Source organism: Panulirus ornatus, chromosome 35 (genome assembly GCF_036320965.1).
Source record: "Panulirus ornatus isolate Po-2019 chromosome 35, ASM3632096v1, whole genome shotgun sequence".
Taxonomy (NCBI): domain Eukaryota; kingdom Metazoa; phylum Arthropoda; class Malacostraca; order Decapoda; family Palinuridae; genus Panulirus; species Panulirus ornatus.
Window position 1 is genome coordinate 12704428 of NC_092258.1, and position 18225 is coordinate 12722652.

An 18225-nucleotide genomic window follows, 5' to 3' on the forward strand; every position below is an offset into this window, starting at 1 on the left:
CTACATACAAATCCATTTTTTTTTCTAATTATTTCTCACATACATTCTTCAAAGCAAACATCTGATCTATACATCCTGTATCATTTCAGAAACTACACTGCTCTTCCCCAATCTGATGTTCTGTACATGCCTTTACCCTCTCAATCAATACCCTCCCATATAGTTTCCCAGGAATACTCAACAAACTTATACCTCTGAAATTTGAACATTCATCTTTATCTCCTTTGCTTTTGTACAGTGCCACTATGCATGCATTCTGCCAATCCTCTGGCATTTTACCATGAACCATACATACATTGAATATCCTTACCAACCAGTCAACAACACAGTCACCCCCTTTTTTATAAATTCCCCTCCAATACCATACAAACCTGCCACTTTGCCAGCTTTCATCTTCCACAAAGCTTTCACTACCTTTTCTCTGTTTAGCAAACCAATCTCCCTGACCCTCTCACTTCGCACACCACCTCGACCAAAACACCCTATATCTGCCACTCTATCATCAAATACATTCACCAAACCTTCAAAATACTCACTCCATCTCCTCACTTCACCACTACTTGTTATTACCTCCCCATTAGCCCCTTTCACTGCTGTTCCCATTTGTTCTCTTGTTATGCACTTTATTTACCTCCTTCCAAAATATCTTTTTATTCTCCCCAAAATTTAATGATAATCTCTCACCCTAACTATCATTCACCCTCTTTTTCACCTCTTGCACCTTTCTTTTGACCTGCCTCTTTCATTTATATATATCCCAATCATTCGCACTACTTCCATGCAAAAATCGTCCAAACGCCTCTCTCTTCTCTTTCACTAACAATCTTACTTCTTAATCCCACCACTCATTACCCTTTCTAATCAGCCCACTTCCCACTTTTCTCATACCACAAGCATCTTTTGTGGAAGCCATCACTGCTTCCCTAAATACATCCCATTCCTCCCCCACTCCCTTTACGTCATTTGCTTTCAGCTTTTTCCATTCTACACCCAATCTCTCTTGGTACTTCATCACACAAGTATCCTTTCCAAGCTCACTTCCTCTCACCACTCTCTTCTCACAAACATTCTCTCTTCTTTTTAAAAAACCTATACAAATCTTCACCTTCGCCTCCACAAGATAGTGATCAGACATCCCTCCAGTTGCCCCTCTCAGCACACGAACATCCAACAGTCTCTCTTTTACATGCCGATCAATTAACACATAATCTAATAATGCTCTTTAACCATCTCCCCTACTCACATACTTATACTTACGTATATCTCTCTTTTTAAAACAGGTATTCCCAATCACTGGTCCTTATTCAGCACACAAATCCACAAGCTCTTCACCATTTCCATTTACAACAATGAATACTCCATGTACACCATTTATACCCTCAACTGCCACATTACCCACATTTGCATTTAAATCACCTCTCACTTAAACCTGGTCTCGTGCATCAACACTGCTGACACACTCACTCAGTTCCTCCTAGAACACTTGCCTCTCATGAGCTATCTTCTCATGACCAGGTGCATAAGCACCAAAAATTACCCAAACCAATCTAGAATCAACTTTCTTACACTCTGTCATACACACCCTGGGAATAGGGGGAAAAAGAATACCTCCCACGTATTCCCTGCATGTCGTAAAAGGGAGGGAAAGGGGGTCTAGATATCCTCCCTTTCAGTTTTTACTTTTCCAAAAGAAGGAGCAGAAAAGGGAGCCAAGAGAGGATTTTCCCTCTTAGGTTCAGTCCTATTCTTAACGCTACCTTGCTAATGTGGGAAATGGTGAATATGTAAAAAAAACAAAAAAAAATCATATTTGATCCCCTTTTCCTGCATTAGTGAGATAGTGCCTCCAACAGAGAAAGGCCACATTCCTTCAAATCCATTATCTAACTGTCTTGTGTAATGTATCAAAACCATAGCTCCCTATCCACAAACAGGTCCCACAGAACTTTCCAAGGTTTACTCCATCCACTTTACATGCCCTGGGTCATTCCACTGACAGCATGTTGATCCCTATATCGTTCCCATTCACTCTATGCCATGCATAACTTGCACCCTCCTGAATGATAAAAGCCCTGAACACTCAAAATCTTTTACAATCCATCCTCCCATCTCCAATTTGGTCTCCCCTTTCTCCTTGTTTTGTTCCCCTTTTAACACTTACGTATATCCTCTTTGTTAATCTCTCCTGACTCATTCTCTCCATATGTCCAAACCATTTCAGCACACTCTCTTCAGTCTCTCAACCAAGCTTTTTTATTACCACACCTTCCTCATACTCTTTACTTACTTACTCAATCAAATCACCTTACACCACATATTTTTCTCAAACATTTCATTTCTGACACATCCCCTCTCCTACACACTTTCTCATCTATAGCCCACCTCGCATCGACACAACAACCTCTCTTTCTAAACATTCTTCTGTGCTCCCAGAACTTACACCCCCTTGCCCACCTTATGACTCTCTTCTGCTTCCATGGTTCCATTTGCTGACATATCCTCTCCTAAGCAGCTACATTTCAATTCCCCAATTCTTCCCCATTCAAACTCACATCCCAACTAACCTGTCCCTTAACACTCCTAAACCTAATAACTTTGCTTCTCACTCCAAAGGAGTCTACATTTCCTTGCTACTGGATGTAGCAAAAAAGGGATGTTTATAAAGATTCTGGGTAACATCAAGACTCTCACAGAAATTGACCCCAAGATGATCATAAACAAAAAATAAATAACTATATCATTTCTCAGACTTAATACCATTCCCAGCATTAGCACGGTATCAACAGATGAGAAAGGACCTCATTATCTCACATACACTCTCTTGCTGTCATGTATAACACACCAAAATCAAAGGCTCCAATCCAAAACCACGCCCATAGACCTTTCATAGTTTCCTATGACTGCTTCCTCTGCCCTCGTTCAGCCCAATGAAAGCACATCACCCTCTCTATACCACATTGCTCCAGTTCACTCTGTTCCATGTACTCCTCACACCCTCCTGCATGTTAAGGCCCTGATATCTCAAAGCTTCTTTCTTTCCGTTCTTCCATCTCCTCAGTTCCCCCTTTACCTTGTTCCCTCCACTTACAACATGTATATGCTCTTAGTCATTCTCTATTCACTCACCCTCTCTGTACTTTGTCCAAATCATCTCAACACACTGTAATCAGCTCTCTCATCATATTCCTCCTGCCACCACACCTCTCTATAACCAAAACATTTCTCATTCAATCAACCCTCACATCACATTGTCCTCAAACATTTTATTTCCAACAAACCCACCCTCTCCCATACTCTGTCATTTATGGTTTATGCCTCACACTCACAACACTGTTGGGATTACTATGCCATCAAACATACTTATTTCTACCCTTACAGTCTGTGATCTCTCTTTCCACATGTTCTTTCACATGCCAAGAACAATCCCTTACACATCCTATGGCTCATTTCAACTCCCATGGCTCCATTTGCTGTCATCCACTCCCAGGTATCTACAACACTTCACTTCGTCCATGTTCTCTCCCATCAAACTCTCAATCCTACTAAGCTGTCAATCTCCAGTGCTAAACCTACTGAACTTGCTTTTATTCACCTTTACTCTTAATGTTCTCCTTTTACATACTACTCCAAATTCAGAGACTAACTTTTCCAGTTCCTCATTCAAATCTGCCACCAACAATGTGTCATTACCACACAGTAACTGAATCATCTCCAAGGCCTCCCCAACCCCTGGCAAACCAGACTTGCAACCAACTCTCGCCACCCTGTCCATACACACATTAAGCAGGTATGGCAATATCACACATCCCTGCCGGAGACCCATGATTACCCAAGAACACTCACCCTCCTGTATTCCTTCTTGTACATAAACCTAATTCTCTTCATAAAAACTCCTTGCTCCTTTTAGTATATTTCCTTACATACAATGCTTCCACAAAGAATCACTATTAACTCCTCTCATATGCTTTTGCCAGATTAATAAATGCTACATACAAATCCTTCTGTCTCTAAATATTTGCCGCACACACTCTTCACAGCAAAAGTCTGATCCACACATCCTCTGCCACTCATGAGACCATACTGTTCCTTTCCAGTCTGATGCTATGCACATGCCCTCACTCTCTTAAACACCACGCTCCTAAGCAACATACCATGTACACTCAACATATTTCTTCTTTCTTTTTTCATGACTAGTCTGCTGTTTCCCATGAAAGCAAGGTAGTGTCAGGAACAGAGGATGAAAAGGCCTTATTTGCCCACATCCATTCTCTAAACATTGTGTGTAATGCAATGAAACCACAGCCCCCTATTCAGAACCAGGCCCCACAAACCTTTCCATGATTTCCCCCAGCTGCTTTAAAAACCCTGGTTCAGTTCACTGACAGCACAATGTCCTCCCATATACCACATCGTTTCAATTCACTCTATCCCATACACACCTTTCACCCTCCAGCAAGTTTAGGCCTTGAGCAATCAAGATAATTTTCACTTCATCCTTCCATCTCTAGTCTCCCCCTCCTTCTTAACTCCTGCACTTCTGACATATACATCCTCTTTGTCAACCTCTCCTCAACAATTCTCTCCATATGTCCAAACCATGTCAACACACCCTCTTTAGCTCTCTCAACCATACTCTTCTTATTACCACGCCTTTCATTCACCCTTATATTGCTTACTCAATCAACCCTCCTCACAGCACATAATGTCCTTATACATTTCACTGCCAACTAATCAGCTTCCCTCCATAATTTCTCATCTAGGGCCCATGCCTCAAATCCATGCAACATTGTTGATACTACTATACCTTCAAACATACCAGTTTTCACCCTCCCAGACATGCTCCTTAATGCTCCGAGAACCTTCATCCCCTCACCAATACAATGACTCTCCACTTCCTCAGCTTCATTCCCTGCCATGTCCAACCCTAGGTATCTAAGATGCTGTACATACTTCAATTTTTTTCCTATCATATTTGTACTTTTTTCATTCCAACATTTGCTTTTGTCCCCCTTGCCTCTAAACAATGTCACTATACAGGCATTCTACTAATCCTCAGCGACGTCACCATGGATCATACACACACTGTAAATCCTAACTAATCAACATCACAGTCACCCCCTTTCTTAAGAAATTCAACTGTAATCCTAATGACTCCTTATACTGGTATAGCCCACTGAGAGCACACTGGCCCCTGTATACTACATCGATACAATTCCCTCCATCTCATAAATGCTTCACACCCTAATGCATTTTTATGCTCCAAACCATATAAGTATCCTTCACCATATCCTTTATTTCTTTGGTGTCCCCCTTCTTGTTGTCTCCACTTCTGATATGTATATCCTTCTAGTCAGCCTCTCCTCACTCATCTTATCTATACATCCAAACCATTTCATCTATCTCAAGCATACTGTTCTTACTATCATGTTCCTCTCTTACTCTATCAAGCATACTATTCTTACTATCATGTTGCTCTCTTACCCGATCATTTCTTATTCAGTCAACCCTTCTCAGACCACATACTGTTCACAACCATTTCAATTCCAAAATATCCATCACCTTATGTATTTTTTAGAACTAGGACAGATGCCTTGCATCCAAACAAAACTTTCAAGGCTCCTATGACATAAAACAAAGCTATCTTTGCCCTCACTGAGGACTGGCAAGTCCTCAAAAATGGAGAAAACACTAAAGTTCTCACCTGTGTTTATGGAAGAAGAGGATCACAAACCAGACAGATGTCATCACAAGGATGGTAATCTCACAAAGTTGGAATGCCCATGGGATGTGAGGCACATTATCCAGAAAGATATCCGGCAGAGGAGGATGTCGTTCCTAGAAAATTCACATACATTAATTGCTGAGCAATATTCTCAAACGTTAAAAAAAAAAAATCTTCACAAAGTTCATTATTAACATCTTAATTAATGGAAATGAAGAGCACATAAAGCTACATTCTCTAGCATATTGCTAACAATAAAATCAAGCTTCCCAGCACTATAAAAGAATGACATAATAAGAGTTGCAATTAATCAGTAAAGTGCATATCTAAAAGGTCCTTTTCGTATCCCAGCATTAGCAAAATGTCACCTCACCATGATATACTGTAATTTACACAAGCTTTTGTCTTTTCTTCTATTCTAAGGTCCCCTCCAGAATTTGCCTAATGCATAAAATAAGTCAAAGATCCCTAAAGTATTATTCATATGAGTATTCAGTTTCTAAAACAGTATGACTAAAATGACTTCCAGAACAAGTGTACAACCTGAAAAGAATGAAACCACTCTACATCACAAAATCTATCTGAAGACCTCATGCTTCTCTGTACTTTTTGTGGAATGATTTAACTGGTTCTCACCTGATAGTACCCTACCCTCAGAAACAATTCTTTAGAACAGTGGATGGGGCTAGTTCTAGAAATGAAAAATTAATGCAGAATATTTTTCCTCCCAATCCATATTATTTCACGCTACATATGAAGCCTACCATAATATTTCATCATGTACCTTCATTATTCAATATCCCAAATCATAAAAAGTGAGTTTAGCAATATACTTTTGCATCACACAGAGATGTTATAAAGAATATTGCCTTGGACTTACCCTATTAAAGCTTTGAACAAACATTTTCTGGAAACAAACTTCTAAAATAAAATGATCCAGCTTACTCCTGTTTAACAGCATGCAAAGTCAATCACTTAACCAACAAGTTAAGAAACTTCTAACAGTCACAGTCTACTGGCATAAGATGCAAAGTTACCCCAAATTCCTGTTCAATGATCTCCATAAAATTCAGCCTGTCCAGACTGACAGCTACATTCATGAGGTTAGCAAAAAAAAATTGAGTGGGCATGTGGAGAGGCAACTTTATGTCTTTATGTACAAAAATGATGTGGAAAGGCAACTTTATGTCTTTATGTACAAAAATGATGTGGAAAGGCAACTTTATGTCTTTATGTACAAAAATGAATCTCCAATATGTGCACATTTCCTGTATTTGACAAAGCTGCACACACCCGCTAGAATCAGGAGGTAAGTAAGCTAATCCATTGAAAGCATATTCCCCTGCATTTTCCTGCCATAGTTATTAAGCTTTTGTATATATCAAACTATGTATCATTTGATCCCCACCTAAAGATTCAAGTTGTATCTTTCATCCAATACTAAAATACTTCCTAGAAATACAAAGGTAACTGTAAGTATATGGGTGGAGTACTGTATTTCTTAAACACAACAATTAGTTGTCTAACCTCATTTCATATCATCAGAATTCATACTTGACCAGCCTGAAGTGCATTCAAGATGTCATACTAAGTTCCAAAATCCAAAAAAAAAGGGATCATAACCTGACTGGTTGTAAAATTTGGCTTTACATACATCATAAATAATTCTCTGGTCCTTCCTAGGCGATCCCTTGGGACTGTAACTGGACCCAGTGTAACACATTCCTGAGTCAACAAGATTAAGTGTATGTAAGAAGTATTACAGAGGTATAAGTTTGTTGAGTATTCCTGGGAAATTATATGGGAGGGTATTGATTGAGAGGGTGAAGGCATGTACAGAGCATCAGATTGGGGAAGAGCAGTGTTGTTTCACAAATGGCAGAAGATGTGTGGATCAGGTGTTTGCTTTGAAAAATATTATGTGAGAAATATCTGGAAAAGCAAATGGATTTGTATGTACCATTTATGGATCTGGAGAAGGCATATGATAAGAGTTGATAGAGATGCTCTGTGGAAGGTATTAAGAATATATGGTGTGGGAGGCAAGTTGTTAGAAGCAGTGGAAAGTTTTTATCGAGGATGTAAGACATGTGTATGAGTAGGAAGAGAGGAAGGTGACTGGTTCTCAGTGAATGTCAGTTTGCAGCAGGGGGACGTGATGTCTCCATGGTGGTTTAATTTGTTTATGGATGGGGTTGTTAGGGATGTAAATGCAAGAGTTGGAAAGAGGGGCAGGTATGCAGTCTGTTGTGGATGAGAGAGCTTGGGAAGTGAGTCAGTTGTTGATTGCTGATGATACAGCATTGGTGGCTGATTTGGGTGAGAAACTGTAGAAGCTGGTGAATGACACTGGTAAAGTGTGTGAAAGAAGAAAGTTGAGAGTAAATGTGAATAAGAGCAAGGTTATTAGGTACAGTAGGGTTGAGGGACAAGTCAATTGGGAGGTAAGTTTGAATGGAGAAAAAATGGAGGAAGTGAAGTGTTTTAGATATCTGGGAGTGGATTAGGCAATGCATGGAACCAAGGAAGCGGAAGTGAATCATAGGGTGGGGGAGGGGGTGAAAGTTCTGGGAGTGTTGAAGAATGTGTGGAAGTCGAGAATGTTATCTTGGAAAGCAAAAATGGGCATGTTTGAAGGAATAGTGGTTTCAACAATGTTATATGGTTGTGAGGCATGGGCTATAGATAGAGTTGTGCTGAGGAGGGTGGATGTGCTGGAAATGAGATGTTTGAGGACAATATGTGGTGTGAGGTGGTCTGATCGAGTAAGTAATGAAAGGGTAAGAGAGATGTGTGGTAATAAAAAGAGTGTGGTTGAGAGAGCAGAAGAGGGTGTTTTGAAATGGTTTGGTCACATGGAGAGAATGAGTGAGGAAAGATTGACCAAGAGGATATATGGGTCAGAGGTGGAGGGAACGAGGAGAAGTGGGAGAACAAATTGGAGGTGGAAAGATGGAGTGAAAAAGATTTTGAGTGATCGGGGCTTGAACATGCAGGAGGGTGAAAGGCATGCTGGGAATAAAGTGAACTGGAACGATGTGGTATACTGGGGTCGACGTGCTGTTAATGGATTGAACCAGGGCATATGAAGCGTTTGGGGTAAACCATGGAAAGTTTTGTGGGGTCTGGATGTGGAAAGGGAGCTGTGGTTTCAGTGCATTATACATGACAGCTAGAGACTGAGTGTGAACGAATGTGGCCTTTGTTGTCTTTTCCTAGCACTACCTCGTGCACATGCAGGGGGAGGGGGTTGTCATTTCATGTGTGGTGGGGTGGTGACGGGAATAAATAAGGGCAGACAGTATGAATTATGTACTTGTGTATATATGTATATGTCTGTGTGTATATATATATATATATACATTAAGATGTATAGGTATGTATATGTGCGTGTGTGGACTTGTATGTATATACATGCATATGTGGGTGAGTTGGGCCATTCTTTTGTCTGTTTCCTTCTGCTACCTCACTAACACAGGAGACAGCGACAAAGTATGATAAAATGAATAAATATAAAGAAGTTCTTGATGTAATGGGACAAATATTCTGGTTCTATTCTTAGACCAGGATCGCTCCATTACAAGATAGATAAGCTAACTAGCCTCTCTAAATCTAGTTCATATATTCAAGTATAAAGATACTTAGAACAAAGTCCAAGAAAAAATTCCTTTACTAATCAACAGTGACAAACAAGGAAGAAAATCCATTTTTGTCAGTATTCTTAGTAGCAAAATGATTACCTTTCCCTTGAGCTGAGAAAAATTACATGTCAACATCTGCTAATAAGTAAGTCATACTCACCCTCAGGATGACATTGGTGCATCTCTGCGCAATGATGGAGATCATGCTCCCACTCCAAATACATCACCTGAGTACCAGGAAAAAGCATATATCCATGCTAGAGACACTATCATACTACTTATAACAGATCTTCAATGTTTTGCTCATTTGAATATGGTCATTTTTTCACTTAACATTTTACAAGCACCTATACATAATTTCAAATGCACAGACAAGCACAGGATGGTGTGCATTAAATTTTCCTAATCAGATGAAAAATATCATGCCTGATGCCTTACGCTAGTTACAATGGTGATGAGACAGGCTTTTGCAGGAAAGTCATGCTGTAAAACACTCAGGCATCCAAAAGTGACATGGTGCCATGCAGGAAATCTGCCCAAGTCCAGGTGTCATTCATCCTGATAGGTCCCAAAGGCTGATTATTATTGTTCTTGGCAAAAGGAAGCAACCATGTGTTCTAAAGAACATCATGGACAAACTTCAAGAACACTACAGAGTGAACAAGACAGCATGGTTCAACAGAGACATCTTCACAACAACTAGCTCCACTGCCGCTTTGTTTCACCAGTAAAATAGTATCAAGAGAGGAATACGGAAGTCATTCCTGCAGATATCAAGGCTCTCCTTCTCGTAGACAACACACCTGCCCATGCAGCTGAGGAAGACCTCAGCAGCAGGGATGGCCTCCCTAAGGCATCTCCATCAACCATCCTATGAACCTGTCAGTCACTGAGAACATAAAGAGGCACTATTGTTGCAAATAGATGGTGATAATTTAGACAACTGGGGATGAGTTAGAAGACACTAGGGAACTTGGGACTCACAAAAACTTATAAAAGTACAGCCTTTGCAACACCATCTACAACGCTGTTGAGGCACTGAAGATAGTGATGAAACAGATATTAATGAATGGCTGAAAAAAGATGCTGAGAAGGACTGAGCATCAGCCAGAATTTGAGGGTTTCAAATCCAATGACTTTCTACAGACCTTGCAGTGAGATGGGGAGCAAATGAGTGTGGACAACATCGTAGTGTAGATGAGGATGAACCTGGCCACCACTGCTTGTCTGAGGAGCAGACGGTGGGGGATATGACTGATGTATGACAACCAGTGTAAGAAAGTGAGGATGAGCTGGAAAGTAGTCCAATCAAAAAGGTAAAGCTATCAATCATCTGAGACAGCTTGGACACTACCATGGGGATGGACCACACAAAAAACATTGTGTGCAAGCTTACTATCCATATCTCCATGAGGTTTACACAAAGAGTGTCCCTTTTCTGCACAAAATTCATGATTTTCCAAAGCCATACCCCTGGCAGAAAAACAAAAAGCATGGGTCTAAGTAAAGTGAAGAGACTGACCATATTACGAGTCTCAGCCCTCACTCTCTCTCTCTAAATTTCAGAAACCAACCAATTTGAAGCGATGCTGAAACTGCCAGCAGAAATTTCTAACAGCGACTTAGAATGAGTAATGACATTTTGAAAGGTGTGCGTTTGTGTACATTAGTTTGTTAAGTTAATGTTTGAGTATGTTTCATTCCTAAACTTGTGTCTTATATATAATGAAAGTACATGTCACATATAAGATCTTTTACATAATTATAGTCACCATGTAAATGCTTAATTTACGAACTTTCAGTGCAAGATAAGTGTCTGTGTTTGGTGAAAAACTTCTATGAGGCATGTTTGGCATCTTCTTCCCTCTCAAGTACTATCATCCTCGACAAGGAAAGACATTTCTCCCTGCTGGTCTCTTACTTCTCAAAGAAAAGTAAGTTTTCTGTATGATACTGTGTATGGTTTTGACATCATTATTATCTATTTTGTTCATCTTAGTATATATATGTTTGTCTGGAATCTTATACTTGTTTTTACTATACTGCAAGAATATATGTTCTGTATACATTATATGTTGCTTGCTGTGGTGCTTGTCTACCTGTTGTACTTGTGTCTCAGTAATATTCAAAAAGTGAGAGTAAATTTCAAACTTAGTCAAAGTACAGGCATTTTACACCTATGGGTTGAACTAGGGCGATGAAATATTTAAAACTATTTCAGTATATCATACTTTTCAACCCTTAGCCTCATTTTGGCTGAAAAAGCTGGTGTATTTCATTACTTGCCTTCCATGGCAGCATTTGTAAAAACTATTTCTGAGCGAGTTCAAGGGTGAGAGGCTGAGGAATATGAGAGTATGTGATTCAGCTACTTTGTTAAGCCTAGGGGTAGAGAGAAAGATGATAATCCATCATAATTGATATCAGAAGATGCTCTGACCATCCTTGACAGCCAATCGGTTGACACAGGTGAGGTATTACAGATATCATAGAACTGGGTGGTCATGAGTTACTAATTAACAAATCATGCACGAACTTAAGATTAGGATGAGCTGGATATCTCCACACTTAGTAACAAGTGATGCGATGGAAAAGCACCTATTCTAAAATAGTGAGTTACACATGAATAGTTTGATGATGACACCTGGTGGCAACTGTGGACTCTCATCTGTGGTGCATTATAATAAGAGTCAATAATCATTTACAGTGTTATCATGACTCAGAATTAGCAGATTCGGGAACTCTGGATCCTTTTCTGATCACTCCTGCAGAGGGCTACCAACCCTCCCTTACCACCACCATACCTTCCTAACCCGGCCACCACATCCTACCTCACCGCCACATTCTCTCCCTCCCAGGTTACTGCACACTCCCTCACTATGACCATGCCTCCATCCCAGGCCACTACATCCTCCATAACCACTAATATTCCCTCTCTGATTGGCTGGCTACCACACCCTTCCTCACCACTACCACTCCCTCCCTCCCTGCTTACAACATTCTCCCTCACCACCATCATGCCCTCCATCCTTGGCAACACACTCTGAATGGCACAATGGCATTGCCTAGTAGTTTAACCACTCGCCCTAACCATTTTCCTCTTCAAACTTCCCACAATGCCAGAATAGCCTACCTGCTCAGCAATAAAATATTTTCCCAAAAATATGTAACCCTAGCAGCTAACCATTTCTATTCTCCCCCCCCCCCCCCAAATGGATGAATTAATAACATTGGAGTTTATTGTTATGTGCCTGGGACACAGAAACTGAAGACAGGTCTGCCTTTTTATTGTATATATATTTTCTATGCTAATAATATTAATAACTTTTACAAAGATATCATGAAAATGGATTTTAATTTGCTTACAAAAATTTTCTTTTATCTCACACTGCTATACTACCAGGTAGTCATTCAATTCCCTATTTTTCAATATTTCATGTACACTTTCCTAATACTGTATCACTTCAGGGTCCAAGTCTCTGACAAATGAAGAATAATAAACCCCTTAAGTCCTCAGTCCTCCATAAATGTCCTCCAACAAAAAGAAAAAAAAATTGCAAGAATGATAAAGATACAAAAAAGAAGAATGACACATCAATCTTTTCATCACAACAGCCATGATGCAGACCCATCTTCACTTGGAATCACCCATCCTCTTCCCTTCCTGCTCTCTTACATTCCTTTCCTTCCTGATTTAAACTCCTCACTGCATTTAATAGCTTTCCATATCTATCATACATCTGTAGCACCTTCCATAAGTTTCTGTCAACCTTATCATATATTTTCTCCACATACATAAATGCCATATACAAATCCTTCTTTTATCAAGTATTTCTCACAAAAATTTTTGAAAACAAACATCTGGTTCATGCAATATTCTCCACTCTTGACGCTAAACTGCTCCTCCATTCCACCACTTTCTTAATCACCATTCACCCATACACCTTACTAGGTGATCAAAAGATCTCTATAATGCATGCATTCACTTTTGTCCCCTTTGCCTTAGGGTAAGACACTATGCATGTATTCTGCCAGTCCTCAGGTGCCTCATCTTGGGTCATTACGCACTGAAAAGTCTGACAAACAAATAACAGCATTGTCATTCCCTTTCTTGATATGGTTAACAGCAATATCATCCACTGCTGCCACTTTGCCATACTTCACCTTAAGCAAAGCTTTCACCATCTCTTCTCTTTTCACCAAACCCTTTGCCTTTACTCTCTTCCCCTGCTTACAGTATCATTCCAAATATGTAACATCTGCCACTCTATCAACTGACACATTTAACAGTCCTTCAAAATACTCAATTCATCTCTTTTTCACTTTACTACCTCCCTATCTAATCCCTTATCTGTCATTTCCATTTGCTTTCTTTTTTCCTCATATCATTCAAATCCCTTCAAAGCATTTTCTCCCTAAATTTCACTGACAGTCTACCACCCTATCTTTCATATGCCCTTTTTTTCAGTTTCTGTGCTTTTCTATTAACCTCCTGCTGCTTTCATTTGTACTCCTCCCAGTCACTTACACTCCATATCAACAGGTATCACCCATGCATCTCTATTTTCCCTTTCATTACCTAAATAACTTAATCTGCCCACCATCCACTATCTTATTGCAAGTGCCCACATCCCAGATTCCACACACCACACACTTCACCCACAAATGTAAGCACTACTTCCCTAAATATCTTCCATTCTTCACACACTCACTTCTTTCATTTACTCTCTCCTTATGCAACTCTTCAATCTCTCTTGATATCTTTACAAATAGGCTTCTTCCCTAATATCACTCACTTGCACCACTTCCTTACCACCCATGCCATTTCCCTTTTTCTTACCATCACTACAAACTTTCACACACTTCCACTAAGAAATTAAACTTGCTCCCCATCTAATCACATTCACATTTAACAACTCTGTATGCCTGTCAGTTATTAAATAATGTAATAATGCTCGCTGACCCCAACCCCATTCATCCATGTATGTAACTTTTCCAACAGGAATTATTCATGGAAGCAATTTTCATGTGTGATAAAGGTATATGGCATGCACATGGGAGACAGACTGGTGAGAAATCATACTGTGTGGTGGGATGAGGAAATCAAGTTGCTAGTGAAAGAGAAAAGAGAAGTGTATGAGTGTTATTTGCAAGAAATTAGTACAGAGTGACTGAAAGATGTACAAGATAAAGTGGTAGGTCAAAAAGGAGGATACTGGGACTAAAAAAGGAAAGCAAATGAGAGTTGAGGTGAGAAAGTATCACAAACCTTCAGGGAGAATATGAAAATGTTTCAGACGGTTAACAGTGTAAAAAAAAAAAAAAGTAAATGGGAGCATTGGTGAAAAGAAAGAAATAGGGAAGTGGTTACAGGAAAAAATAAGCTGAAAAGGGGAATAAGATGAGCATTCTGGAAGACCAACGAATGTGTCCAATGACAGGGCACCAAAACCACAGCTCCCTTTCCACAACCAGGCCCCACAAAACTTTAAATGGTTTACCCCAGACGCTTCACATGCCCTGGTTCAATCCATTGACAGCACGTCGACCCCAGTATCCTATATCATTCCAATTCACACTATTCCTTACACGCCTTTCACCCTCCTGCATGTTCAGGCCCCAATTGCTCAAAATCATTTTTACTCCATCCTTCCACCTCCAATTTGGTCTCCCATTTCTCCTCATTCCCTCCACCTCTGACACATGTAACCTTTTTGTCAATCTTTCCTCACTCATTCTCTCCATGTGATCAAACCATTTCAATACACCCTCTCCTGCTCTCTCAACCACACTCTTTTTATTACCACACATCTCTCTTACCCTTTCATTAATTACTCAATCAAACCACCTCACACCACATATTGTCCTCAAACATCTCGATTTCCAACACATCCACCCTCCTCCACACAATCCTATCTATAGCCCACACCTGGCATCCCTATAACATTGTTGGAACCACTATTCCTTCAAACATACCCATTTTTGCTCTCTGAGATAACATTCTCAACTTCCACACATTCTTCAATGGTCCCAGAACCTTGGCCCCCTCCCCTACCCTGTGACTCACTTCCGCTTCCATGGTTCCATCCACTATAGATAGGGTTGTGCAGAGGAGGGTGGATGTGTTGGAAATGAGATGTTTGAGAACAATATGTGGTGTGAGGTGGTTTGATCAAGTAAGTAATGAAAGGGTAAGAGAGACATGTGGTAATAAAAAGAGTGTGGTTGAGAGAGCAGAAGAGGGTGTATTGAAATGGTTTGGTCACATGGAGAGAATGAGTGAGGAAAGACTGACAAAGAGGACATATGTGGCAGAAGTGGGGGGAAAGAGAAGTGGGAGACCAAATTGGAGGTGGAAGGTTGGAGTGAAAAAGATTTTGAGCAATCGGGGCCTGAAAATGCATGAGGGTGAAAGGCGTGCAAGGAATAGTCTGAATTGGAATGATATGGTATACTGGGGTCGACATGCTGCCAATGGATTGAACCAGGGCATGTGAAGCATCTGGGGTAAACCATGGAAAGTTTTGTGGGGCCTGGATGTGGCAAGGGACCTGTGGTTTGGGTGCATTACACATGACAGCTAGAGACTGAGTGTGAACAAAAGTGGCCTTTGTTATCTTTTCCTTGAGCTACCTCGCGTGCATGCAGGGGGAGGGGGATGCCATTTCATTTGTGGCGGGTTGGCAGGATTAATGGATGAAAGCAGTATGTATAGATATGTACATGTGTATATATGTAGATGTCTGTGTATGTATATGTATATATGCATTGAAATGTATAGGCATGTATATGTGCGTGTGTGGGCGTTTATGTATATACATGTGTCTGTGGGGTTGGGCCATTCTTTCATCAGTTTCCTTGCACTACCTCGCTAATGTGACAAAGTATAATAATAATATAAAAATATATATATATATAAATATATATATATATATATATATATATATATATATATATATATATATATATATATATATATATATATATATATATATATGGTATTGCAGTGGAATTTATTAAAAAGGGGGATGACTGTATTGTTGACTGGTTGGTAAGGTTATTTAATGTATGTATGACTCATGGTGAGGTGCCTGAGGATTGGCGGAATGCGTGCATAGTGCCATTGTACAAAGGCAAAGGGGATAAGAGTGAGTGCTCAAACTACAGAGGTATAAGTTTGTTGAGTATTCCTGGTAAATTATATGGGAGGGTATTGATTGAGAGGGTGAAGGCATGTACAGAGCATCAGATTGGGGAAGAGCAGTGCGGTTTCAGAAGTGGTAGAGGATGTGTGGATCAGGTGTTTGCTTTGAAGAATGTATGTGAGAAATACTTAGAAAAGCAAATGGATTTGTATGTAGCATTTATGGATCTGGAGAAGGCATATGATAGAGTTGATAGAGATGCTCTGTGGAAGGTATTAAGAATATATGGTGTGGGAGGCAAGTTGTTAGAAGCAGTGAAAAGTTTTTATCGAGGATGTAAGGCATGTGTACGTGTAGGAAGAGAGGAAAGTGATTGGTTCTCAGTGAATGTAGGTTTGCGGCAGGGGTGTGTGATGTCTCCATGGTTGTTTAATTTGTTTATGGATGGGGTTGTTAGGGAGGTAAATGCAAGAGTCCTGGAAAGAGGGGCAAGTATGAAGTCTGTTGGGGATGAGAGAGCTTGGGAAGTGAGTCAGTTGTTGTTCGCTGATGATACAGCGCTGGTGGCTGATTCATGTGAGAAACTGCAGAAGCTGGTGACTGAGTTTGGTAAAGTGTGTGGAAGAAGAAAGTTAAGAGTAAATGTGAATAAGAGCAAGGTTATTAGGTACAGTAGGGTGGAGGGTCAAGTCAATTGGGAGGTGAGTTTGAATGGAGAAAAACTGGAGGAAGTGAAGTGTTTTAGATATCTGGGAGTGGATCTGTCAGCGGATGGAACCATGGAAGCGGAAGTGGATCATAGGGTGGGGGAGGGGGCGAAAATTTTGGGAGCCTTGAAAAATGTGTGGAAGTCGAGAACATTATCTCGGAAAGCAAAAATGGGTATGTTTGAAGGAATAGTGGTTCCGACAATGTTGTATGGTTGCGAGGCGTGGGCTATGGATAGAGTTGTGCGCAGGAGGATGGATGTGCTGGAAATGAGATGTTTGAGGACAATGTGTGGTGTGAGGTGGTTTGATCGAGTAAGTAACGTAAGGGTAAGAGAGATGTGTGGATATAAAAAGAGCGTGGTTGAGAGAGCAGAAGAGGGTGTTTTGAAATGGTTTGGGCACATGGAGAGAATGAGTGAGGAAAGATTGACCAAGAGGATATATGTGTCGGAGGTGGAGGGAACGAGGAGAAGAGGGAGACCAAATTGGAGGTGGAAAGATGGAGTGAAAAAGATTTTGTGTGATCGGGGCCTGAACATGCAGGAGGGTGAAAGGAGGGCAAGGAATAGAGTGAATTGGAGCGATGTGGTATACAGGGGTTGACGTGCTGTCAGTGGACTGAATCAAGGCATGTGAAGCGTCTGGGGTAAACCATGGAAAGCTGTGTAGGTATGTATATTTGCGTGTGTGGACGTGTGTATGTACGTGTGTATGGGGGGGGGGCCATTTCTTTCGTCTGTTTCCTTGCGCTACCTCGCAAACGCGGGAGACAGCGACAAAGTATGAAAAAAAAAAAAAAAAAAAAAATATATATATATATATATATATATATATATATATATATACACACATATATATATATATATATATATATATATATATATATATATATATATATATATATATATATATATATGTAAATACATATATGGGGCATTTGGACGATTTTTGCAGGGAAATAATGCAAATGAGTGGGAGATGTATAAAAGAGACAGGAGGTCAAGAGA

General features: G+C 40.2%; 1 protein-coding gene across 1 annotated transcript in view; it reads right to left on the minus strand.

The window, feature by feature from the left end:
• LOC139760168 (sphingomyelin synthase-related protein 1-like) overlaps positions 1-18225 on the minus strand; it is a 105276-nt gene that overhangs the window by 45042 nt on the left and 42009 nt on the right. Inside the window, exon 4 of the mRNA XM_071683088.1 lies at positions 5702-5835. Within this exon, the coding sequence (XP_071539189.1) occupies positions 5702-5835 (134 nt within the window). The remainder of the gene's footprint in view (positions 1-5701; positions 5836-18225) is intronic.